Source organism: Pollachius pollachius, assembly GCF_949987615.1.
Source record: "Pollachius pollachius genome assembly, chromosome: 18".
NCBI lineage: Eukaryota > Metazoa > Chordata > Actinopteri > Gadiformes > Gadidae > Pollachius > Pollachius pollachius.
Window position 1 is genome coordinate 19,355,032 of NC_136951.1, and position 27,513 is coordinate 19,382,544.

Genomic DNA, 27,513 nt, shown 5'->3' on the forward strand with positions numbered 1-27,513 from the left:
GTTGCTTTCTGAGGACTCACAGTACAGCTATCGGCATTAACTCCAGAGGAACACTGGCTGCGTTCTACCAGTAGAGGGCACTGCTACACCACTGTTATAAGACACATTTGCTCGTCTAGATAGATATAGTGAATAGTTTCTTTATCTGACATAAATTAAATGTTTCTCTTGATATAAATGAATGAATATCGGTTAATCTTTTGGAAAGTGTAAGGATAAATATGTTATATCAGTAGTCTCCTTCAGTAAGTGCTTTAATCCACATGAAAAACATTTGTACAAATTATTTGAAAGTTCTTCGTCCCCTCAGTAAAATGTATCTCTTCAGCGTATTCACATTCGCTATCAAACATGAAAAAGTCGCCTACAAATGACCGTTTGGCGTTCGACGTTGGTGGCACTTGGACCCTCATTTGTACTTACACATTTTCGTCCTTTTAAGAGCTTATCGACTTATCTTTACCTTTCCAGTCTTGGTCATTTATAACCTGGTGTTAACAGAACGTGTACACACTCCAATTGGCTCTATTCTATTTTGCAGCTATCTTATCCGTCCACTCGGAGATTAATACAGCAGCCTATATATATATATTGTTTTCTCTGTCTCCTTATGATGGGATAATTCTTCCTTATAAATCAATCGTCTCGCTGCAGACGCTCGACGCGTCCATCTGTCTGCAGACGCTGATGAACTCGTCCTGCAGGGACAGGTCCACGGCCAGGCTCTCCTGGGACGCCGAGCCCAGCGTCTGGTAGCGTCTCTGCGGGTCTGCGCCGCCCTGGTGGCCGGCGCTGTGCTGCGCCTGGCCATCCGCGGCGTCCTCGCCTTGAGCGACGGGGCTGGGGCATAGCACCAGCGAGGAGCCGCCGAACGACGGCCTGTAGGAGGCGCAGGAGGACGAGCTTCCCCTCCAGCGCTCGGGGGAGGAGCAGGTGGTGGAGGCGGACAGCGACGGAGACGGCGGGGCGGCCGGCGCCGCGGTCGCCGTGACCCCGCGGGACCGCGATGTGGGCTCGCGGGGCACCTCCGTGCACGACGACGTCCGGTACAGGCCGGCGTCCGCCGAGAGCGGGTCGCGCCCGAAGAGGGAGTGGCCTCCGTTGGGCAGCGGGCCGAGGATGGCCAGGGACAGGTCGCTGCAGCAGAGCGGCGCGTTGGGGCTGAAGAGGCTCATGGGGAACAGCGACTCGCCGAACAGCGCCTCGTCGATGCTGCGGCGCAGGTCGATGGGCGAGGGGGGCCGGAGGTCCGCCGTGGAGTCGCTGGTCACCGACGAACGCCCCGACGCCGGCCCTCCCGCGACGCCGTCGGGCTTCTCGGAGCCCGTGAGGTCCAGGTCCCGGTAGGCCAGGGCCCGGTTGCTGTGGTAGAGGAGGTCCAGGCCGTTCAGGCTGCTGCCCAGCCTCTCGTCCACCAGCGTGTAGAGGGGCAGGCTCTCGGTCTCGCCCAGCCCCAGCCCCGTCTCCGCCATGGCCAGCTTCTCCTGCTGGCTGAGCGCCCAGTGGTACGTTCCGGGCAGCAGGGGGGCCTTGGCGGCCAGCAGCTCGGTCCAGCAGCTCCCCGCCCCGGGGAGGCCGCCGGAGCAGTAGACGGGCTGCGCCACCACCAGCGCCAGCGTGACGCACACGCCGAGCTCGCACACCCGGCAGCTGAACTGGAAGGTCCACCAGGGCCAGGCGCGGAACAGGTCCTCCCCACCGGCGACGCCCATGGCGCTGAGCATGGCGTACAGCTGCAGGCCGGCACAGCCCAGGCAGAAGAGGGCGGAGACGCACACGGTCGCGGCGGCGCGGTCCCAGTCGCGGCTCTCGGCGAAGGGGCAGCGGTTGTAGCGCTCGGCGGGCGTGGGCGACGTGTTGTTCAGGTGGTAGATGTGCTTTGAGTCGGCGCGCACGTACACGTAGAACACGAAGTAGGCGGCCGACAGGAAGGCGGCCAGCGCCACGAAGGCGCCGCGCGAGAGCAGGCAGAGGAGGAGGCGGACGGACGGGCTGCCGCGCCACAGGTGGAGCAGCGCCACGGGGCCGAAGGCCGCCACGAAGTGCAGCACCACCAGGCACGCCAGGAAGAAGGGCCGCTGGAACGCCGAGTACGAGAGCTGCATCCGCGAGCGCATGGACAGCAGCAGGAAGACCAGGCCGAAGGCGGCGGTCAGGCAGGGGAACAGCGCCTCCTGGAGGAGCACCGCGGCCTCGGCCGAGGGCAGGCCGCCCTGGTGGCCGTAGGCGTCGTACAGCAGCGAGAAGGAGCGCGTGGCGCCCGCCGCCAGGAGGAACACGCTGACCAGGGCGAAGTAGCCGCAGCCGGACGGACAGCGCAGCGGCAGGCAGAGCAGGTTGAGCGCCGAGGCCAGGGCGACGGCGGCGAAGAACAGCCCCGCGCTGTAGACGTGGGCGTGCCAGGCCGGGCCCCAGGTCGCCATGGCGCTGTTCCAGTCCGTGTAGAGCGGCACCAGCATGGCCGGGTTCGGCGGGACGAAGGGCTGGTGGGATTGGTTGGTGGAGGCGGAGGAGGAGGTGGAAGGGGTGGAGGAGGGCTGGGGGCCGTCGGCCAAGGCCCTGGACTCCCAGGTGTAGGAGAGGTTGCAGAGTCCGGAGCCGTCCTCGCCGGCGTTGCAGTCGGGGAGGAGTGTGGCGGCGGGCTCGGCGGGGGGCGGCGTCCAGGACTCGGTGGGGGGAGGGGTGCGTTTGGTGCCGGCTGGGACGGAGAAAAGAACACAGAAATGGACTTTGAGTCCCTCCTCCTTCCATCCGTGCCGTTGAATGCGGAGTGCGCATTGCGTTAAACACACGTTCGAAGGATTCATTTGCAAAGACATCGGAACTCGGAAACAAAGGAAGGTGACGCACACTGTAAATGCGCGTTCGGTGTGTGTGTGTGTGTGTGTGTGTGTGTGTGTGTGTGTGTGTGTGTGTGTGTGTGTGTGTGTGTGTGTGTGTGTGTGTGTGTGTGTGTGTGTGTGTGTGTGTGTGCGTGCGTGCGCGTGTGCGTGCGTGCGTGCGTGTGTGCAGAAGTAGGCCTACACACACTCACCCACCTTACAGCAGAGGATGAACCTAAAGCCATTTTAATCATTTGCTCATGAGAATTCACAACAAGCATTTACAAAGCCCTACAAACTGGCGGCGAGCCAGGACTGTGAAAGCCTTCTAATGTGTTAATCCTGAATAAAAGCCAACGGCTCGTAAGAAAGCCAACTTCAAAAAAGGTTTGGCCGCCGGAAAAGTAGACACTTGTGTGTGTGTGTGTGTGTCAGTGTGTTTGTGTGTGTGCGTGCGTGTAAGTGTGTGTATGTGCATGTAAGTGTGTGGGTGTGTGTGTGTGTGTGTGTGTAATTGTGCGTAATTGTGCGTGTTCATGGGTGAAAGGAGTCCACTTGAAACCACAGGGCCCTCTCTGCCTTTGTGTTACGTAAGACATCTGGTGTTTCAATGCGAGCTCGGCTAACTCTGATTGTGTTAGATCCGTTGACGACGGATGCAGAACCAGCGAGGCTTTCTAAGTGCCTTGTTTTGTAAGGAGCTGGGGAGGAAAAAACAAGGAGTCTATTTTGATCCTTACATATGTGTTTTCATGATACGCCTGCGAAGCTCATCTGCGCCGTGTGTTGTAGCCCTCAAGTTTATGTACACAATTTATGGCAGAGGATTTAAAATAGAACACGAGTCGCGGTCTATATTTGAATGCCTTACAGATGCTCACCAAAAAACTCTCCAATGTTGACTCAGTCCACCAGATGAGAGGATACAGTCTAAATGTGTTTCTCCCTGATCAATAACGACGTCCGTGTCCATGCTACTTTGTGATTAAACAATGACCTAATGTCGACCGCCTGGCTTTCAAAGAAAACCCAGACACACCATATCTCTCTTGGAAAAAACAGCCATCAGTCACACACAGACCCAAAGCTGCAATAAATTGAATTGTGTCTTCCCCAGACCAACATATCAAAAGGCTCATCAGCCACATCGCCTCCGGCCCTGAGCGGAGATAATCAGCACTCCACAAAGACAGACAGCCCCGTAATGGAGCACAAAGACCAGGCATGATGAATGAACAAAGATAACGTAGGGAACAAGTGGTGACACAGGTACCAGCGTGAGGTTGTTGTTCTGTCGGGTGATGAAGTCGTGAGGCGTTCCTCTGCACTGATGGAAGCGGTTGTGCGTGTGCGTGATGAAGGTGGTGTTTTTTTTTTTATTTTAAAACCCTCAGGATGTGGCGACGATGCAGCCAATAGCCACGCACGGTGGTTGCCCTTGACAACAGATGGTAAAATGAGTGCGCTGTTTGTCTCTGGTAAAGGCATGAGAAACACATCATGTAGCCCGATGGCGTTGCCTTGCCAGTTTTAAACGGTGTTTGCAGACATCTCCCACCGCACATAGCCCCCCTAAAGACGTCGTTGAGACGTCAGACTTGGAGTGGTTGGAGGTTGATGTGTATGTTCTCCGGTTGTTTCTCACACGTATGTGTCCCGGCTGTTGTGTTATTTGGGAGGTGTAAGATAGTGTGGTTGGTGATCCTGTACTGATGACCGCGAAGTGTCGCTCCCAGAGGTGGAGTTTGTTATTCTTTTATTCTCACGTTTTTCCGCTTCAAAGGTTTTGCTTTTGTTCCATTTGATTTTTCCACCTGCCTCGTCTATCATTTATCTAAATGCCTTCCTGTCCTGTAATCTGTATTCTTTCGCTCTGGTATCTCCATTTTTCCAGTGGACGTTTTAATTTATCTCTAGGTGGGTGTGTCTGTGTGTGTCTGTGTCTGTTTGTTCATGTGCATGTGTCTATGTGTGTGTGTGTGTGTGTGTGTGTGTGTGTGTGGGAGCTGTGTATGTGTGTGTGTGTGTGCGTCAAATCTAGTTCCCAACTCGATGCCTGTATACCAACACTCATGTCCCCAAGAACCTACTGAAACTCTCCGAGCATGTGAGCAAACATATCATTAATCTGTTTCATTCAAGTTCAAGTGCTGCCATAGCACAGACAACTGGGTTGTCCGTTGCGCCATTCTCCCCAGACCTCCTGAGTCACCCGGCTGCAGCAGCGTCGATGGAAAACGTCAAGCTCGAGGAAGCATGAATGCCACGAGTGCTTTTTTGTTGGCGTCACGCGCGTCGCCCCCATACAGCCGATAGACAGACACACGAAACGACACCGTGCGTAATAAATCTTTTATCAGCAGAAACGGGATATCGTGTCGCGGCGGTTTCTCATGTGCTGCGTCGTCGCGCTGCTCTCCGACACACCATCCCACGGTTCCCTCCTGCCGTTCTGTGTTGTTTTAGGTGATAAAACCCCGACAGATGGGCGCACGCTATTTTGGGACCTGGAGGAAAGGGGCTTTGCGCGCTCCGTTGGTTTGTTTTGACAGCTGGACAGGTAGTCCTGCCATTCCGATGGAGAAAACGGGTTGTCTGCCCAAGCGGTTTTGCTCATCACTTAAAAACGCACGCGAACGGGGCCGTGATTAGCATCTTTATCCTGACAATATTTTTTAGCTATGGGAGAAATAATTAAAGCAGACCCACTTATACAGTCATTAAGAGAGAGGGAGTCTCCCATGAGTAAAACAAACGCACCTATTAACAACGCCAGAGGTTACTTTTCCACGCCCCACTTGAGTCGCATGACCCAGGCGTGTCGCAGCTGCAGGGATGCCAGGCTACACTATAAGAACAATACCGCATGTTATATAGCATTAATGACAGGGGTGGGGTTGTTCTGCTTTGAATCCACCAGCACGCAGCCTTACTGAGGCCTGTGTCAATAGACCAATGGACCACATGTGGATTTTCCTGATAGCAGAAAGAATGGACGGTAGTTAGCGTGTGCTAACTGTTAGATAAACATAGAGCACGCTGGGGGTGCCAAGCTACGCTATGCTGCACCCTACGCTGCCCCTGCCTTTTAGCAACATTCTCCATGGGGGGATTTAGGGTTGCACGGTCCAATTCCTGCAGAAGCCCATTGACGATAAACCGCCCATAGACCTTGTTCACCGAGCAGCCATAGGCAGGTAAACCTTCTAGAATCTTTGGAAACCATGACGACTAGTTATTTTTAGTCCTGCCTTTCCATTTCCTCTCCCAGGTAGCACTTAGAATGTATTTCCATTGAGTTGTCATGGTTTCCCCAAAGATCCAGAAAGGTTTCTCCGTCCAACGTACCCGCATGGCCACCAGCTGACTCTAACGTCTATTGTCTGTCGCCTCACCGCTGAACTCGGTGAGTGTCTCACGCAACAGCAGTCCCGTGATCCAATCCAAGCCAGCATGGACCGGTGGAGGATCCGATTGCCCTGACAGAGGCTGTCGGTCGGGCGGGGGCATTGTGCGATGTCCAGTGAAACTGACACATGCCGGCTTTGAGGGGGACATCGCCCTTTGGGGGGTCACGGTGAGGGTGAGAGGTCAGCCGGACCATGTGGAAACAATTACAAAGAGAGAACTTAACAGCAGGTTTTTGTCTTCTTAAAACCCTGCTGGTTTGGGCGGGGTTGTACAGGTTTAAAGTCGTATGTATACTCGACTTATGCATACGTTGGTCGTAAACCTTTGACATTCTCGCAGCTTCAGTGACTGTTTTGGGTCTAGTTGTTGATGCGATGTGTACTAGGGATGGGCGATTAATCGAATTTCGATGTCGATTTCAATTTTTGCGTCAAACTATCACAAAATTAACATAATCGAGTTGTGGATATGCATATCTGTACATTATTTAAGATTTGAACATTTTCTTTTGGACCATTTTGTGAAATTTTTCAAGGCAAAGTTTCAAAGTTCTCAGTTACAAAGTGAGAGAGAGACTTGCTGAATGAATACATCATGAAATGATGAAATCATCATTTCAAATCAAAAATTATCGTTTGAATAATCGTGATTTCAATATCGACCAAAATAATCGTGACTATGCTTTTTTCCATAATCGAGCAGCCCCAATGTGTAGGCTACCAGAGGAGTTACACACCACAGCAGTTGTTGATGCGAGGTGTACCAGAGGAGTTTCAGAGGAAGTTGTCTCTCTCTAGGAGGGTACGGTGTGATGGCAGGCGAGACTCAGAGATAGAACAGTGAAAGCCTTGATGCAGGGCGTGCAGTTTGGAGTTGGCACCGACAGACTGGCTGCTCCACTTTATTTGATTGACTTCAGCAGAGAAAGCAATAGGGACAACGATATTTGTGCTCTGTCTGGAGCCAGCGATATTACTTTTAATTGATTCCCTTTGGTTGGCTTGGATGAATACATTGTTGTTTTACGCCATAGCAGTACTTAAAACAATGCCATGATCAAATCACCTTACATTACAATAAAAACATGATAGATGATCATCATTTTGGTAAGTATGACCGAGGAAGCAGTATAGGACTTCCACAGGCATGATGGGTGGGCCTAACACTTAACAAATGGTTAAACCATTCAGTTCTAATACGTCCTGCCCTCAAACTATTTTAAAGGTTAAGGGTTGCTTTGGAATGGAACGACTCTTCAAATTATCTTTAGGGAAGTTCCACGCCTTCATCCAACACCACCACCACCACCACCACCACCACCACCACCACCACCGTCATCCTCCACCACCACCACCACTACCACCACCATCCACCACCACCACCACCACCATCATCCTCCACCACCACCACCACCACCACCGTCATCCTCCACCACCACCACCACCACCACCACCCACCATCCACCACCACCATCCACCACCACCATCCACCACCACCACCACCACCGTCATCCTCCACCACCACCACCACCACCGTCATCCTCCACCACCACCACCACCACCACCATCCACCACCACCACCACCACCACCACCACCACCACCACCACCACCGTCATCCTCCACCACCACCACCACTACCACCACCATCCACCACCACCACCACCACCATCATCCTCCACCACCACCACCACCACCACCACCACCACCACCGTCATCCTCCACCACCACCACCACCACCATCCACCACCACCACCACCACCACCACCACCACCACCACCACCACCACCACCACCGTCATCCTCCTCCACCACCACCATCCTCCACCACCACCACCACCATCCTCCACCACCACCACCACCATCCACCACTTACATTACAATAAAAACATGATAGATGATCATCATTTTGGTAAGTATGACCGAGGAAGCAGTATAGGACTTCCACAGGCATGATGGGTGGGCCTAACACTTAACAAATGGTTAAACCATTCAGTTCTAATACGTCCTGCCCTCAAACTATTTTAAAGGTTAAGGGTTGCTTTGGAATGGAACGACTCTTCAAATTATCTTTAGGGAAGTTCCACGCCTTCATCCAACACCACCACCACCACCACCACCACCACCACCACCACCGTCATCCTCCACCACCACCACCACTACCACCACCATCCACCACCACCACCACCACCGTCATCCTCCACCACCACCACCACCACCACCACCCACCATCCACCACCACCATCCACCACCACCATCCACCACCACCACCACCACCGTCATCCTCCACCACCACCACCACCACCACCACCATCCACCACCACCACCACCACCGTCATCCTCCACCACCACCACCACCACCACCATCCACCACCACCACCATCCACCACCACCACCACCACCACCACCACCATCCACCACCACCACCACCACCACCACCGTCATCCTCCTCCACCACCACCATCCTCCACCACCACCACCACCATCCACCACCACCTCCCTTCCATTGCTCCGACTCCCCTCACACCGATTGGATCATTAATAAAATCAACTCCCTCCATTAGACTCCTTAATCCTTTAATTCTTCCCACCTCGTCAAAGAAGGCGTTCCCCTGGAAACGCTTTGGGAGGTCTGATAACGCAGACCGCTGCGGAGAACCAATCTAAGAAATATCTAATCCAATTACGGCGCGCCGCTCCGCTGCCCAGGAGATAAGCAGCGGTGGGCCGGAGAGCACAGGCTGGAGAGGTGCTTCTGTGGCCCGTCTGAAACAGGCCTGTGACGTCGAGACGAGACACAGCCGTCCTAAACCCCCCTCTCATGTACTCTTCCTCCGTTATCCAGGCTGCTGTTGAACCATACTGGCACGCCTCCTCTTGCTACGTGACACCTTTGATATTTACAGACGATGTTTCAAATCGGAGCCTCCAACCACCACACACGATTCACACAAAGACACGCTGCAATGCTGCATGCAGAAGATGCCGCGGCCGCCAACCCACATGCACGTGCCATTCTTACACATGCCACTCGTATGTCACACGTGTGATACTGTGACGATGATTTGTCTGAGCCTGAGGCCGCTTCACACTATTTGAAACAGGAGTCATTTTGCAAGAGAAGCCTGTGACATATTTTCTTCCCCGACACCTCAAGACACGGTTCACACCCGTGCCGAGAATATTAGAGAAGGCGAGTACGTCTCTCATTAACCCTCTCTGCTCATTGACACCAAACCTGCTCAGCCCCAACCCCACCGCCCTTCCTTCTAAAATGTCACTCCGTCATCCGCACGTAGCGCGTTTAACATGTCTATTTTTACAAAATCCAGTTGACAAGCTTGCTATTCTCGGCGATGTAATGTAGGTTACATCTGCTGCCTGAGAGAAGTGGGTTGTGAGCGGACCCCATCTTGTCTTTCCCGGCAAATCTCTCCTTTATTGCGGTGAAGCCACAGACTGGTTAGTCTCCCACCGTGCCATTACCTGTGAAGAGCAGCGGTGATGTGCTGCCTAGACCGACCGGACGTCCTTATCTCGTCCACTCGCTCTTAAACGGCCTATTTGCTACTTCCTCTCTTTGGAAGCAATTAGGTCGCCTCAGGCAAAGGTTGAAGAGGAATTGCTCCGCCAGTCTTCCACTCTCTCCTGCTCTGTATCTGCCTCCTCTTCCTCTCGCCTACTGACAGATTTCACGCTTCTCAAACACTAGCAAGGCCAGCCTCAGTCTTTAGAAGAATAATAAGACAGCGTCTCTCGGCTGTTTTTTTGCAACGTGGGGGAAACGGCCACGAACGCTGACTCCGCCATTATGCAGCTTTAATGTTGAGACCCTGGATGACCGCGTTCCAGGTGCATCTCCCCCCAGCTGCTCTCCCCCCTCTGCCCTCATACCCGTCGTGAGTCTCCCGGGCGTCATCGGCGGTTGGAACGCGGCCGTGGAAGCTTCTGCCGCCGAGCTCGTGCTCTTCGTCCAGTTCCCTGCTACGGTGGACTCCTCGTCATCCCCCTCATCGTTCGTATCCTCGCTGCCGGGAATCTCTGGGGTTCAAAAACAACAACAAATCAACCAAATGCTCCCCAAGGTGGAATCACATTTTTACAGCAAAGACTGTTCAAAATAAATGTAATCCGGACATTGTAGCGGAGTGGATTACAGTATGGCTAATCCCCAGAGTGTTGGCAGGGGGTTGTTGTTCCTGAACGGCTCCCAGTGAGACTGGTCCCACTGCGTGCTGCCACAGAAGATATCTCCCCAACCCAGTTCTGTCAGATGGATTGGCCTAGCATCCACTTAACTTTAGTCATCCATCCATAGCGCAGGAGTCTGTGAACGTGCCCTGTGATGCACGGCCGTGCGTTGGACTCTTGTTATTGGTTGGCGCTCTCTTTTCTGTGTGTGTCTGGATGTGTGTGACTGTGTCTCTGATGGGGGCTTCTGTGTGGATTTGTATTGCTCCAAAATAAAAATCTGTTTCTCAGGCTAATGGAACAACGCTCGTTCTGAGAAGAGGTCCAATTCCAAACACAGGCGGCCGAGAGAGATACCAGGAGGAGAGAAGGGGAAGAGACTGACAATGCAGCCAGAGTCACGTTGGTGTGGTTGATCACCTTGTGAATGTGAGAATGGCTCTGTGGTACAGAATCCCTTTGGGGTTAAACAATGCTGCGTTGTGGACTTATGTAGGAAGACAACTTTGTGACTCATCTTGAAGAGTAAACCTGTTAAGTCGATGGTGACCTGATGAGATGATCGATTCAGGTCAACACGGTCACTTTGAGGATAGATTTGTGTAGTGGTTACACTTTACAATAAGCTTACATCAATAAACCATTCATTACAATTAGTTAATGCAGTATTAAGCATTATTTTATGGTGTTAGCATGGGGTGAAAATAAAGCCTAACCCGTAGATTAGGCTTGCCTAATAGTAAATAATATAGACACTAATTTTCACATTAATACCGTAGTAAACGATGACCATTAGTTAAATTAACATACGTTAGCTGTTAATTAATTGCTAGTTAAGTGTTAGATACTGCTTATAACTGCATTTAATCATATTTTTAAATGGTTTACTAATGTACCCTTATGGCATTGTGTTACCTTTGGTTAAAGTTCAACAAAGCCAAGGTCTTAATGAGTCTTTGAGCACAGATGGAGTTCACCATCGCTCTCAAGTTTCAAGTTTAGTGTCGTTGAGTCAGCAAACTCTCTCCGGCCACGTTGCCTGTCACTGCGTCATCGTCTATGCCGGGCCACGTACGCACTCAGAAGTGAAAGTCAACGTGGGTGTAGCAGACAGTGTTCCTGAGAACAACGCTGTCACTTTAATACAGCGTTGACCTCCACACAGCAGGGGGGCCTTGCTCAGCGAGAGGGCAGAAGAAGAATAATGAGTCGTGCTGCAGGCGAACATGTGCACACGCTCACTGACACGGCCGGGTACGCTGCGCCAGTGTGTGCGAAGTTGTGTCGCATCGAACTCTTTATGAACACAAAAGCACACAAGCACACATCCGTGTGTCTGGAACGAAATACCTTGCATTGCTATGTTGCTTTGGTAGCTACAACAAAACTGTACCTGCCTACATCAATGCAACGCGTTCTATGACCGCATGTGCAGCTGCCACGCATTTAAGAGAAGCAGTCTCCTTCATTCAGTGGATCGGGGTCAAGGCGTTTAGGTAGTGGAATCGTGACGCTGGTAGGTTTGACAGGCTGGGAAAAAGTTAACCGTACACACACACGCACGCACGCACACACACACACAGACACACACACAGCTTAAACAAGGGGCAGCTAGGCACTCAAAGCATGTGTGTGTGTGTGTGTGTGTGTGTGTGTGTGTGTGGGTGTGTGTGTGTGTTTGGTTCTGCAGGAGAGAGAGAGAAACATGAGAGAGAGAGACTATGGGTGTGTCTGTCTTTGGTGCCTGTTTTAATTAGCACGCTCTGCACCAAATGAGACGGGGACAATACTAGGGGAAGGAAATAGTCTCACACGCACACGCACACACACACACACACACACACACACAGCGGGAAAATTCCCCTCGAGGAAAGTAGATATATCTGCCAGGTTGTGGAAAAACATTCTGCTGTGGTCATTGTTGGCCATATAGTGATGACCGCCGCCTGCCAACAATATCCTATGCTCCCTGCCAACCATTTTATCTCTGTTTCTATCTGTTGTACGGCTCTCCAAATGTAATGAAGCCACATAGGAGAAGGGGAGACCGCTGTCGGGCCAGGAGGTCTGGCAGCAGTGAAGTGGGTATTACAGCGAATATGTTCAAATGACATACACACATTTATGTTTTTTTTATGCACATTACGGCTGTAAACGATTAGCCAAATGTTGGACAGACAAATGGGGCCGGTTGTTGTTATTTTATTTATTTATTTATGGAGGAACAGTGACATTAATAAAGTGTGCCATGCCATACATCAGCAGCAGTCTCTGCCCAGAATATGTATATATATATATATATATATATATATATATATATATATATATATATATATATATATATATAGAATATGTAAAGCAAGTAATAAGCAAGGATACACATATTGTGTAACCATAAAGACAAGACAAGGTCAGCGTTAATATGTGGCGGGTCTAAGGGTGGGTTGTGATGCAAGAGGTCATGTCCTCTTGTGTTCTCAGGACAAAATACGATTAGATTTGGTTGTATTGACGTTTTTTTTGTCACACACTAGCCGCAGATACACAAAGACAGACACTGCCAGACATAGAAACACAAGATGCACGCACACACACACACGCACGCACACACACACACACACACACACACACACACACACACACACACACACACGCACACACACACACACACACACACACACACAGACTGTAGGAGTGTGAGAAAGCCCCCTGTGGAGGAATGTTTCAGATACGGAAGCAGCGACTTCAGTGATAAAGATTTGCACGTTGTCAACAGTGTCTTATATAACCCAAATGTTTTTGGCTCTTATTTGAGTCTGTTTCAGTGTGCGTGCGTGTGCGTGTATGTGTGTGTGTGTGTGTGTGCGTGTGTGTGTGTGTGTGCGTGTGTGTGTGTGTGTGGCTGTGCGTGCGTGTGTGTGGCTGTGTGTGTGTGTGTGTGTGTGTGCGTGTGTGTGTGTGTGTGTGTGTGTGTGTGTGTGCGCGCGCTTGTGTGTGTGCGTGTGTGTGTGTGCGTGTGTGTGTGTGGCTGTGCGTGCGTGTGTGTGGCTGTGTGTGTGTGTGTGTGCGTGTGCGTGTGTATGTGTGTGTGTGTGTGTGTGCGCGCGCGCGCTTGTGTGTGTGTGTGTGTGTGTGTGTGTGTGTGTGTGCGTGTGTGTGTGTGTGTGTGTGTGTGTGTGTGCGTGTGTGTGGCTGTGTGTGTGTGTGTGTGTGTGTGTGCGTTCTGGGGGCTGGGTAGCTGTAGTGGGAGTGGGCTACATCAGATTCATCAGGGCTGATCATTGTAATTACAAAGCTGAGAATCCTTCCTTGCACAAAATTGCATCATGACAGACGTTTTATTTCTTCAGCATTTCGCATAGAGTTACATCGTCTAATAACTGTTTCATACGGTTCCCTTGGGTATTGGTTCTAATCTCAAGTCTTGTTCTGAAACACTCCCGACTTCATTACGGTTACCATGGAAACCAAAGACCAGGATGTCATGTGACGGTATCTCTGTTCCGTGCTCAACTCCTGAAAATTGAAATTCCAATCTTTCAAACAAACAACCCTTATTGTGTGATATAACCCCTGACCTCTGGTTCTACGATAAGCTACGAAAAAATAGAAATGGATACCTCCTGTCACTAGGTTGTGGATTTGCCTTGCTACAAATACCTATTTTCACTAGTTTGTGAATCAAAAAGAACATGAAGCGATCTTAAGAATCGGCTCCAAAGACCTCCTGAAGCGGGGTTGAGAATTAGCTGTGAATACGTCGTTACGCAAAATCTGAAATTTGGCTACAAAGACCTCAGCCGCCTTAGCTCCACCGAGAGAAATCAGCATCACGCTACGCTGCGGGAGATGAACTTTACGCTACGCTTGGTTTTTAATTTAGATTGCTGCTCGGTTACACAGGGGGCATCAGGCGTTCGTGTCACATGCTGAATGGGCGAATTCACGCCGCTAATCAATGAATCTGTTCAGAATGCATTGGCCCCACCGCTGGCTGCCTATGCAGGTATCCACGGCATCCAACACAGCTTTAAAGGCACTACAGAATGCTGTGGAGAATCAAGGCACTACAGATGGAAAGAGTGGGGGGAAGGCTGGTTGGAAACAAGCCTCATTTTTTCACCCGCCAAACATCATCAGCCAGACACACGCCCAATCAACTCCCCCTCTTGTGTGTTTTGGCTCTGTTGCTCATAACTGACCTAGCTGTTGGCATTAGCGCTTAGTAGTCACCAATACAAAGGCATTCTACAACATGGGTGTGGGAAAATGGGCTCCATCTTAGTTCCATCTTGGTTCTAAACGCTTGCTGGCTGGGGGAACTCAATGTGGAAATCCATGTTCAGTTCCTCCATCCTGCGAGCTTGGAGAACAAAGATGGCTGCTCGGTGAATGACACCTACGGCTCGTTGCTCCGTGGTCCACCAGAGGGCTTTTTCACAACACGGATAAGTCCTGCACATTTCCTCATCCTCGTGTCCGTCCAACCCTGTCGAAGCGGTCAACTAAAACAGACGACTAGAAAGGCAAACGCAACAGCGACTTATCCCTAATGACGCCGTCGTGTTTATTAATGCGGAACTATTCCTGGTACTTCCTTGTCGCCCGAGAGCCGATAACCGCAGCGTCCGGGGCCGTTCGTCGACCACGCCGCTGCGCGAGTCATCGTTAAAGGAGCGGAGGTGCACGGCACATTCAGGGGTATTTTTCTCCCCGACGCGCTTTTAATTTGGGGCCGAGAGAACAGGCGATCCGCCTGTTCTCTCGGCCCCAAATTAAAAGCGCGTCGGGGAGAAAAAACGGCCCATGTCTTCCCAGTGCCGTGTTCACGCCCTGTACAAACTAAGAGAGCGAACTCTCTATTGTCTGCAGGGGGAAAACCCATCATCAGGGTTATTGCTGCTTCCACAGAGGATGGGGCGGGGGGGGGATGGAGTCGAGGAAGCAGAGGGAGAAGATAAGAGGAAGGGGGAAGAAGAGAGAGAGAGAGAGAGAGAGGGAGGTGGGGGCGTGGGACTAAATGTAGAGGAGCATGTTCGGCGTCTACGGTTGGCGACCGCGGCGGTCCCTGGAGAAGGCCGGTGGGGGGGAGGGAGGGCGGTTTCGCTGAGGTGGCGCTCTGCATACTCAATCGGGACCACGGCCCGCCCTATGGACAGCAGGCAGAGCTTTGGTTCTGCACACCGCAGCCTGTGCACTGGAGCTGGGGTAATACCGGGGGGGGGGGGGACCCCATAAACACACACACACATACCTCCCCCCCCCCCCCCCCCCCCCTGCACCCCAACAGACATAATACGATGGCACGTGACGCACAGACGAGGTAACGCCGCTGGGATCGTTGGTGACGCACTGGGGTTTGACTTAACGTTGGCATAGAGTTTGAAGTTTGTGAAGTCATTTGATCCACACTACAGGCGCTGAGGTGAACCATTTGTATCAATGGATACGGTGAGGTTCACATACAGGGCGAATAGAGGACCGTACTTAATGTTAGAATTGTTGTCGTACTTATTTTTCCTCAAACTTAGAACAAACATGAATCCGTGATGTGACGTGAATTAAAACAAATCGAAGCCCAGTGACCTGTTCTGCATGTATTGATATCCGCCGTCTACTACTGCTCTAAGATCGCTGGTGCGTCCCTGGAAAAAAAAGCCTTGTTGGCAATCATCGACTTCCTCATTGTGTGCTTGGACCTTTGACCTTTCGCTGATGGATGGGTCTGTAGTGTAAGGGGGAGGGGCTTCACTCCGCTGATTCTCTTAGCATACTGATGCCAGACGCCAGCAACACCCCAGCGGTGGTTGGTTAGGGAGGGGGATGGGTGGAGGAAGGGCTGGAGGTATTCCCTCAGTGTCGGACGAAGACGACTTTAAGAAGCCGATCAGCTGCGAGCAGCTGGTCCTCTTTACACCCTCCCTCCCGTCTGCTGGAAGCCCGAGTCCAACCCCGTCGTCTGCTTTGGAATAAGGAGCCTTATTTATCATTTATTAAAGTGTTCAATTCACCTTTTCTTTCTGGGCAGAGCTGAATGTGTTCCAACAATAAAACAAGAATTGCTAAGTGGTTAGTAAGTGCCAGTGACTTTGATGATTCACACCTTTTCACATTTGTGTGGCTGTGGTGATGTTAGAATTATAATAAACAATATCGCTACAGGGTCGAGCATATTACGATTTACAACAAAATCGATTTGCGATGACTCGTCATCGTGGTGAGTGGACAGCCTCCATTGATCACGCTAATCTAAACACAGCCTTCTGGATGTGTTGCATTGACGAGGCTTAGGACCTGCCTGCATCCCAGAGCAGTCTTTGTTTACATCCCAGTTTGCACAAAAACGGACTCTGGAGAAGCAGGATTTTTCTCTTTCTCTCTTGCCTCCGGACATGCCACACCCCTACGCAGGGGACAAAAGGAGGCACAGCCAAACGATGGAGGGAATAAACCAATGAGAGACAGAGGCACAGATAAGCGATGGAGAGCTATGACTGATTGCATCCACAGAGTCAACCGCTTCCATCCCAGACGCCTGCTTACCTCCTGGCACCGGGGAGGTAACCTCCCGGCCCCCGGAGGTGGAGCTAGACCCCGCCTTGGATCTCTCCTCCGCGGCAGCGCTGGGGCTCCCTCCCCCCCCCGCCCCGGGCGACCCTCCGCTCAGCGTCTTTGACGTCGTGGGCATCGTGGTCCCCGGGGCGGGAGGCGGGGTCTCGGACCCCCGCGGCCGGGCGTCGGCGGCGTCGGGGGTCGCCCCGGCGCCCGGGTCCGTCTCCGCGGCGACGGCGGACGAGGCCGTCGAGGGGGACCCAGGGTCCGCGGGGGGTCGGGTCGTGGCCGGGCGGTCGTCACGTGCGGTCGCGGGGTCCGCGGGGGGGGCGCCCGTCCGCACGGTGCCGGCGGGGAGCGGCGTGCCCTCGGCCGAGACGCCGCCGTCGCCGTCGTTCCGCGCCGTGAGCCGGCGCTGCGTGGACGCCGAGGGCCCCTCGGGGCCCGGGGCCGTGGGGGTCAGGGGGGTCGACGCCGAGGGCCCCTCGGGGCCCGGGCCCGTTGGGGTCGACGCCGGGGGCCGCCGGGTAGTGGCGGCCGGATCGTCCTCGGCTTTCGAACTCCCGCGAAACGGGTTGAGGTCGGAGAGGGACAAGGGGAAGCCCGGGATGGGAAGGGACATTCGGAAGGATTTCATCGACCAGGAGAAGGAGCTGGGCGACTCGGTGGGCTTCTTCTCGGTCGCCGCCGCGCCCAAGAGGGCCTCCTCGTCGGCCGTCGCCCGGCGGGCGGGCGCGAGCAGGAGACACCACGGGAGGTACAGCGCCACGGCGCGCTGGAGCAGAAGCATCCTGCCGTCAGGCGGGAGCGGAGGGCCGGGCTGTCTGATCACACGCGGCTCCTCATGTCCCCCGGGGCGGCCGCCTGGCCAAGCTTCCTGCGGAGGGCGACCTAGGAGCGAGAGACAGGACAGTGGGGTGACACACTTCTCTCTGGCTCTGCGCTGCGGGAACACACAGAGGTGACGGGAGGGCCCACTGCAACGCGGACGTTTCCTGTTTCGCGTTTCGCAAGAAGGCTGAGCGACAAACGAGGCTGAACCGTCAAGGCATCAGAGCTGATTACAAATGATGCGCCATTGTATGATTTATTTATCGCCCGTTGTATTATTGATTGCACCAGTCACTCTCCACTATTGCAGGAATGCTGTTTTTGCGTCAATTTGCCTGTTGACTTTTTGTCTTTGGTGTTGTTGAGCCACGCTGGAGATACGTTTTTCTGATTCGTTTTTCTGATTCTGATTCACTACTAACGATAAAGTGTGGCATGACTGTGTTGCCTGTCTAAATGCACAGGTCTGCTGTAGAAATGAATGGAAGTGTTTGATTGTGTGCATGTGGGATTCGTTGTTCTCCCATCGATGACAATTCAATAGAAGCCAAAGCAGTGGTACGTGGGCATCATAGTTTCCCTGGGGCGTGCGTTTCTGATCTCCTTTCCAGCTGTTTTGCTAAAATCATTCCACTCACATTAATAAAACCGGCGGCCGTTGATAAAACCGGACGGCTGAGGAAAGCACGGCAAGAAATATTCCCTCGTCGACCGCAGAAATCATAACAACATCAGCGCTGCGGACGCCCGCCATTAGTGGTTTCCTGTTGGATGCCGTGGTCAGTGTGTCATGGAGTCAGTCACATGACAGCTACGGCCCAATCCTAGTGCCTGACCAATTAGAGAGGGAGAGAGAGAGAGGGAGGGAGGGAGGGAGGGAGAGGGAGAGAGAGAGAGAGAGAGAGAGAGAGAGAGAGAGAGGGAGAGAGGGAGAGAGAGAGGGAGAGGGAGAGAGAGAGAGGGAGAGGGAGAGAGGGAGAGAGGGAGAGAGGGAGGGAGAGGGAGAGAGAGAGAGGGAGAGGGAGAGAGGGAGAGAGGGAGAGAGGGAGGGAGAGGGAGAGAGAGAGAGGGAGAGAGAGAGAGGGAGGGAGGGAGGGAGAGGGAGAGAGAGAGAGAGAGAGAGAGAGAGAGAGAGGGAGAGAGGGAGAGAGAGAGGGAGAGGGAGAGAGAGAGAGGGAGAGGGAGAGAGGGAGAGAGGGAGAGAGGGAGGGAGAGGGAGAGAGAGAGAGGGAGAGAGAGAGAGGGAGAGAGAGAGAGAGAGGGAGGGAGAGGGAGAGGGAGAGAGAGAGAGAGGGAGATAGAGAGAGGGAGAGAGAGCGAGAGAGAGAGAGCGAGGGAGAGAGAGGGAGAGAGAGAGAGAGAGAGAGAGAGAGAGAGAGAGAGAGATGGAAACCCCCTCACTTTGAAATATCTTCCATTTAGAAGCCATCGACCGGGAAATAATGTGTGTATGTGTATGTGTGTCAGTTTTAGCACAGAGCAGTGGGCGGGGCCAGTCTGGAGTCGAGGAATTGGATGGGGGGGGGGGGGGGGGGGGGCGCTTAGCAGAGGGGGCCCTCCGTCGAATTATTGGGTCCCCCCTTTCTGTGGGGAGGTACGGGGAGGTTCAAAGTAACTGGCCGGGGTTGCCTCAGTGAAAAGGACCGAGCAGCAGTGGAATTTGGCCCCTGGGAGAACAACAACCTGCAGGCTGCAGCTTCACTCACAGGCCATCACCCTGCCCACCCAACTCAACACCACCCACCCAACGCAACACCACCCACCCAACCCAACCCAATCCCACCCACCACCCATTTCTGGCCCCGAATCCTGGTTGAATTGTACCTTACAGCTGGCAGCGAGAGATACAGAGATACCGAGGGACTGAGACGGATATACCTATTTGCGTGGCGGTGGCGTATTACCCGGGGATAAAGCAAAAGGACATGAGATGTAATTCCCCGTGATTCATGAGCATAGCCCTTCCAGCTCTCCCTCTTTTGTCCTTCCACGTTCCCCTTCAACGTGGTTACGTATTCCTCCTTCCCCTTTGCCTGTCAGCTACTGTTTCTGTCTCCCGGACAAGTTAATGCATAAATATTCATGCCTGATGCATGTCAGATCACCCGTTTCCTCTCTCTCGCTTTCCCTCCCACACGCACGCAACCACCCACATGCTTCTTCCAATGGACGGCCTCACACACACACACACACACACACACACACACACACACACACACACACACACACACACACACACACACACACTCACACATGCATAGAACAGCAACACACTGTATGTGAATCAATACACAAAGGTTCTATATTTAAGGTCCACACAATCGTCTTAACATCTCATATGCTGCTCTCCGTGTCTCTAGGTCACAGAGAGGACTCTCTGTTTGGAGAGAGGGAAACTAGGGACCGGAATCCATAATTTTAGGAGAAGGAGCATGGATCCGGATCATATACTGATAGGGGGGGAGGGGGTCACAGGTTGGAGTTGCCCACACGGTGTTGAGTGAACACCGTGAAATCAATTTCCTCTGAGGATTGGTCGTTTATATGTACGCGTATCTTTGCACTGGGCCGCCCGCCCACACACAAACACACACACACACACACGCACACACACGCACACACACACACGCACACACACACACACCCACACACACACACACACACACACACACACACACACACACACACACTCACACACACACACACACACACACACACACACACACACACACACACTCACACACACCAAACACATGTGTACATGCGTGCACGCATATGAACACACACAAGCATGTAGATAAAGATCAAATGCACACACACACACACACACACACACACACACACACACACACACACACACACACACACAGACAATGCATTCACCCACACATACAGATGCACACATACATTGTGTGCATTACTCAGATTCTCGCTCGCCCACAGTCACTGTTCAGCCACCACACACACACACACACACACACACACACACACCTCCTTGCACTCGATCCCAGTGCCTACAGCCATTGTGTTGTCCAACAGTTATTGAAGTATGAAGCACAAACACATCTCTCTCCGAGCAGGAGTAGAGAGCTAATTTGTTGTGAAATTCGCTTCATCTCTTTTCATACTAAAACCTTGCAATTAGCTAAAAGCTTACCGCAAATTAACTCGCTACCTCGATTGGCTTTTTAGTAGAGCAGACACAATGCAAATCCATTATTAACACAGTGTGGGGGGGTGTATTTAATTCATCCTGGCTTGTACCAATTCTCAAATGCCCCTTTCACACAGTAGCCTATCCCTTGGGAATCGCTGGCTGTGCCGGTATGGAAAAGGAATCAGTCAGTTGTGTGAGTAGAACTCCCCACACAATCTTCCCACACTGCCTCTCTAATCTGAAGGTGCAACCATACAGGGTAGAAACAAATGATTGTTTGACTTTGAATTCATCTGTATATTAATATCATTGGTTCCATTATTTAGTTAGTGACTAATATGTCCTAAATAATGGCAACTGGCACCACCCTGACTTGTAAACCTCTGCACAACATATTCTCTCTCTGTTGCTGCCGGACAGAGGGGGTGAGGAGAGGGGGGGGGGGGTCATTGTCTATTCTGACAGGCAGCAGAGCGGGCGGAAAGCAACTGTTGAAAAAAGGAAGAATTAAAAAGTGCCCGCAGGGGTAAATTTACGAGCGCCTTGTTCCCTTGATTCTGGCGTTTTGTCTCAGCGGTGCCCTATGACAAAAGCTGGACCGGGGGGGTGCTGTAGTAGTGAGCTGAATGTAGCAGAGAACTGAAAGGAGAAGGGGGGGGGGGGGGGGGGAAACGCAGGAGGGAAGAGTGGAAAGCTCAAAAGACCAAAAAGGAGTAGAGAGCCAAAGAGAGAGAGAAGCAAAGAGAAAGAGAGGGAAAGGGAGGCTTATTGACGTACTGTCGCGGCATTCTTCGTCTGTGGAGAGTAAACGAACTAATGCCCATCTCAGTTTGTTGCCAACGCTCCTTTATTAACTCTGTCAACACACCCCCTTTTCTTTATCTACTCTGTTTAACTTCTCTCCTGGTGGGTTTGCGTGTGCCGTGCCGTGCTCATCCATTCCTTAGTTGCTCCATTTTCATTTTCGGGACCCATCTGCCTAGTTCCGTTCTGGGGTCGGTTCATCTCCACACAACTACAGGCTGATCGTGACGGCGCTGTGTTGCGAGGCGTTGCATGGACGCCCTTGCTATCCAAGGTTCTCATTTCGTGCGATTGCCAATAGGGAGAGATAAAGCAAGGAAGAATAATTCAATCATAAATCAATAAGAAATATGTGTGCATGTGTTTTTCTCCGGAGTATGTGCGCAAACGTGCCCCCACCTGGGTGATTGAAATGCATAGACCCCAGGAACCTGAGGGGGGGGGGGGTGGGATAGAGATGGATTGACTCTGGGCAAAGTCATTATTATTTAACAAGCCTGCCAGAGCCACACCAAGAGACCGAAGATCAATGTCACATACCGGCTAATGGATTGATTTACCTCCCAGTGAGTGGCTAATATTTTAAATAGCAGTCCTTTTCATCTCTCTCTCTATGTTTCTATGTATATCGTAATTACCATGATGTGTATATTAAATATGTCTACCTGCAAGGGTGGATGGAATAAAAGGGACATTTTGCAAGAATATGTAGCCAATATTCTGTGTGGTATTTCTGTGTCAAGAAAGAGTGTGATTTTTCCTCTTTAGTTGCGCATATTAAAGTGCATATTCATGTGCTGCTTATTAGTCAGGCTTGAGAGAGCGTTGTACATCTCTACCACCATGCTGTCTCTATCTTTAACGCATCCGGCTTCCAAAGGTCCTAACATCTCCTAGGGGGAAGGGAAATGGAGCCCACTTTATCCTATACCATTTGACCTTGGTGACCTTGACTCTGATATTGGCAGTCGCTATCCCGCCTGTTGCCACCCTAAACACTCTCTGATTTATCCCCTCCACAGCAGAACCGTATGATATAGGGCTTAAATAGAGTGTTGGGCTTAGCCAGCATGTGTTTAATCAATTAATGTCTCCATCAAGCTAATGCTAACTGTAAATCAAGATAACGCTCAGAATAAAGTGTATTTTCTTCTCACGTCGTAATACCTTAATTGATTCGTTATAATGAATTATGGTTGATAGTTAGAGCTACCAGCAACACATATCTTGCAACAGAACATATATCAATATTCCCTGTGGCGGTTGTTTTGCAGCTTTTTTTGATTTAGGTAAACAAATGCAAATGATTACTTATCCAATGCAGCGCTCACAGCAATTAACTGCCAGACCGGCACACGCCCGTCATTGTTTATTTTTCGCCACGGTTGAATGGAACATGTCAGATAAGAGCTCATTCGAAATCATATTGCAATATGTATTTTGCAGGTAATGGCTCACACACACACACACACACACACACACACACACACACCCCTACACACACACACACACACGCACACACACACACACACACACAAACACACACATACACACTGACCCACACACACACACGTCATATATTATGTGATATTCAACCACAGTTTTTGATAAAGAAATTAATTCCCCACTGTGATATAACATTTGTCCTTGCTGTGATAATCATCCAATCAACTGACGGCTCATTGGTCAGCGTAAATGAGCCTAACGGAGCAGTAGACCAATCAAACAAAGGCAGATAGAAAACAGGGAAGCTCGCCAAAGTCAATAGTCCCTGGTCATTATCGACCGCAATGAGGACCTCTCCCATGTCCAAGAATAGCTCTACCTTCCAGTCTTTCTGTCTCCATAAATACAGCAGGGAGCAGTCATCCACCCAACAGGTTAAATACGACCACTAGTTATATACGCACTTATAGTTATATACAGACACTACTAGTTAGCTCTGTGTTGTTCCTGCTAGTTTACAAACCACAGCCAAACTCCCTGTTTTTATCACCTTTCACAACGGCTTTCACTTCTTTATCATGATTTCCACATCTTCCGTGATGATTTCCTTTGATTCTGATGCAGGCACTATTAATAGAACTATAAACAATAACAGCTCTCGTTTGGCCGACGGACCGTCTGTTGATTCAACAACAAGACAACCAGAATACACCAACAATGTCATTGTCACTTAGGAAACAAATGATCTAAAAACCTGTCAGAGGCTATTTCATCCTTTCTATTATCCTACAAATTGTTAAATCATAGATATATACATAAAAAAAAAAAAATACACATGTAAGAACATGAAGAATGCATTTATATACATACATATATACAAATAAAGAGTATAACTGTATAATTCACGTTGTTCCATGTGTCAGTCTCGGGGGTTGATGAAGACAGGGATCCTGCCTGATGAAGAAAGGGACCTTGGCGTTTATAAGGATGCGGTCAGACACATGCGCTCCACTGGCTGCCTTCGCCATGGTGACGGCTGATGCTCGAGATGTCTCCCTAATCCCTGGGATTTCATGACTGCCATCCGGGACACGCTCACACAGTCTGGGGTACACTTTACCCATGGCCCAAAATACAAACACACACAGACACACACCCATGCAAGTGTGAATCCAGATATAGACACAAAATACATTTTTAAATGTCTATACCCCCCCACCCCCCACCTAACATCCATGTATTCTGTACATTGTGGTCAAACGCAATATTGAATTGTATAGTACACGGTGAGCTATAAATAAATGAAAATACCCACAACCAATTCCTATGACGACGCGCATTAAAACGCATTCCAGCTGCAAATCTTATCAACAGACAGAACCCTCTTGACTCTCCTACGCTCATCTGGTGTGTCTTTCAGCCCAGCATTATCTCCTGTGAACACACAGTATGTGGTGGTGATCCTCTATGTCAGACCCTGCGTTCGCCTCTCACTCTGTGGGTGTGGGTGTGTCTGTCTTCTGTGGGTCATCGGCGCTTGTGCCCACGGCTGAGTACGACATCAAAAATGACAACCGGCATGAGAAAGCCGTTCCATCACAGCTCTGCTGCTTCTGGAAGACAAGGCTGCCGCAATGTTAACCGTCACAGGAATAGAACCGACGCACGCTCGCTCCTGAGTGGATGGAGGGCAGAGCGACGCTGGATGAATGTGAGAGGCTTACCTGCAGAAGGACAGCGCCGGGAAAACAGCCAACCAGCTGTTTGCTGCAGGAGAGATCAAGGCGCTGTCTCTCTCTCTTCTCTCTCTCTCTCTCTCTCTCCCTGTGGCTGCGTGTGCTGGTGTCCTCCGTGCATGTGTGGAACTGAGCTCAGAGTGCGTAGTCTCCCTTTCCCCTCTCTGCCTCTCCTCCCTCCCTCCCTCCCTCCCTCTCTCTCTCTCTCTCTCTCTCTCTCTCTGTGTGCTGGCTTGCCGCTGTGTGTGTGTGTGTGTCTATTATGTCTCTCTTTCCCTGCATGTCCTTTGCTCATTCGAAAGCTTTCCCCTCTCATGTTTTGTCTGCTCCCCCCTCCCCTCCCTCTCTCTCTCTCTCTCTCTCTCTCTCTCTCTCTCTCTCTCTCCCTCTCTCTCTCTCTCTCCCTCTCTCTCTCTCTCTCTCTCTCTCTCTCTCTCTCTCTCTCTCTCTCTCTCTCTCTCTCTCTCTCCCTCTCTGTCCATCACAATGCCGGTGGTCACAGCTCGCTGAACAAATCATTCATTAGCGGAGCGACGGCGGGTGTTGTGGACACTGGAAAAGCCAGACTGGCGAGACCCATTGCAGTGTGTGCACACACACACACAAACACACACTCACACACTAACACACACACACACACACACACACACCGACACACACACACACACGCAAACACACTCACACATGCTCACAAACACCTACACACACACACACACACAAACACACATGCACACTAACACCTAGACACAACACACATGCACACTAACACCTACACACACACACACACACACACACACACACACACAAACACACTCACACACACTAACACCTACATACACACATGCACGCACACAAAAACACCCCCCCCACACACACACACACACACACACCGGTTCACATAATGAACTTATACATATCTGGCTAATGCAACTTCACACACTTCAGAATAACACAACATAGCTATCAATATTAGCCAAAGGTTCTTCGGGTCATCAGGGTTTATAAATTATTACACATGCTAGAAACGTCATTCCGGCAGTCTACTCTATTCTTTACCTGAAGATTTCACCATGTATATCTTGACCATCACATGATGTCTACCATCATGAATATCATCATCATCATCATCATCATCATCATCATCATCATCATCATCATCATCATTAATATCACCAATACCAACACCATAACCCCCCTAACCAATACCACCCTAATTATCACCACCATAACATCCCTATTCCCCATCATCATCATCATCATCATCATCATCATCATCATCATCATCATCATCATCATCATCACCACCATTTCCTCTGCCACCATCATGACATCCCCATCACCCTCACCCTACCACCAAATACAACCCCACTATCACCACCATCACAATTCACACCATCACAACCCCCAAACTCACATCATCACCGCCCCCGTCACCACCCACAACCAGTCTCACACCAGCATCACTTCAACCACACACACCTCCACCATCACCACACTCAAACCACAACTACCCCACAGCCACCACTCAACTCACACCACCTTCTCCTCTTCCACCTCCACCATCCCACTCCCACAACCTTTCACCAACAAACCTCTCATTCAGATCAGCGCTGACCTGAGCCCCCAAGAATGTCCCAAATATAGCCGCAATCAGAGCACGCCGCGGCCGAGGGAGCCTCATTTCCTGCGTTGATCCGCTGTGCGGCTCAGTGCGACCAGGCACCCTACCATACCCCCACAGCCCCCACCCACCCCCAGGCCGACGGCCGCCCGGAGCTGGTATTAGTATCAAGCCCAACCTTGACTCTCTTTCTATCCCTCCCACTTGTACCTCTAACCTGGAGAGATAAAAACAGGCGGTTTCCTTCCAGGCGACGGTGTTGACAATGGAGTCTTAAAGCGGCAAGGCCGTTCCCTCCGCTGTCGTGACGTGGTGAGGAACCGCGTCTTACGTCCGCAAACCTGCTGGATTCATCACTGAGAACCTTCCTTCCTGCCATTGGTTAGTGTTGATGGCTGCTGATAAGGCGGTTAGCTGTTTTGGGGTAGGTGCATCGGCGCCAGCTGATACCCCCGGCTTGGCTTCAGGTGGATTTAAGGGGATCTGAGTTTGAACCGACCTTTCAATCTACTGATCGGTTGCACTGCCTTTTGCCCTTCCAAAGACAGCCTTGAAAATATGTCGATAACAATCGTACTTATTCAGAAACTTGTAAAAATGTTTCAGATCTCCAGTTTTTTTCTTCCTGGAAAATTATGCAAACATTTTAAAGACATTGTTATACCTAGCACTGCAGAGTGCCATGATTTTTTTTTATAATCTATATCATATTCGAATAACGATCAACTTGTGTGTGTTTATCCATTCATAAAACCCTAGGAAAGTACTTTGTTTGATCCACTTATTAAGGATAAACACACAATACATATTTATTGTTGTACTAACGACCATTCCAGATGCACTTGTTGCACAAGTGCCAGATGCACTTGATGCACATGTAGTTCCATGTATTGTTGATAATAAATTCCTCCAAGAACATTAAGCAGCCAAAGTTAGGCATAATAAC

At 51.0% G+C, this 27,513-nt stretch overlaps 1 protein-coding gene across 1 annotated transcript; it reads right to left on the bottom strand.

The window, feature by feature from the left end:
* Nucleotides 1–25,072, bottom strand: LOC307089436 (proline-rich transmembrane protein 4-like). Its single transcript, XM_079755722.1, has 4 exons — nucleotides 24,935–25,072; nucleotides 16,964–17,863; nucleotides 10,124–10,270; nucleotides 1–2,698 (listed from the first exon to the last, which is right to left on the bottom strand). Exons 2-4 carry the CDS (start codon nucleotides 17,760–17,762, stop codon nucleotides 630–632), a joined length of 3,015 nt encoding a protein of 1,004 aa, XP_079611848.1. The 5' UTR covers nucleotides 17,763–17,863; nucleotides 24,935–25,072; the 3' UTR covers nucleotides 1–629.
* Between the last annotated feature and the right edge of the window lie 2,441 nt (nucleotides 25,073–27,513).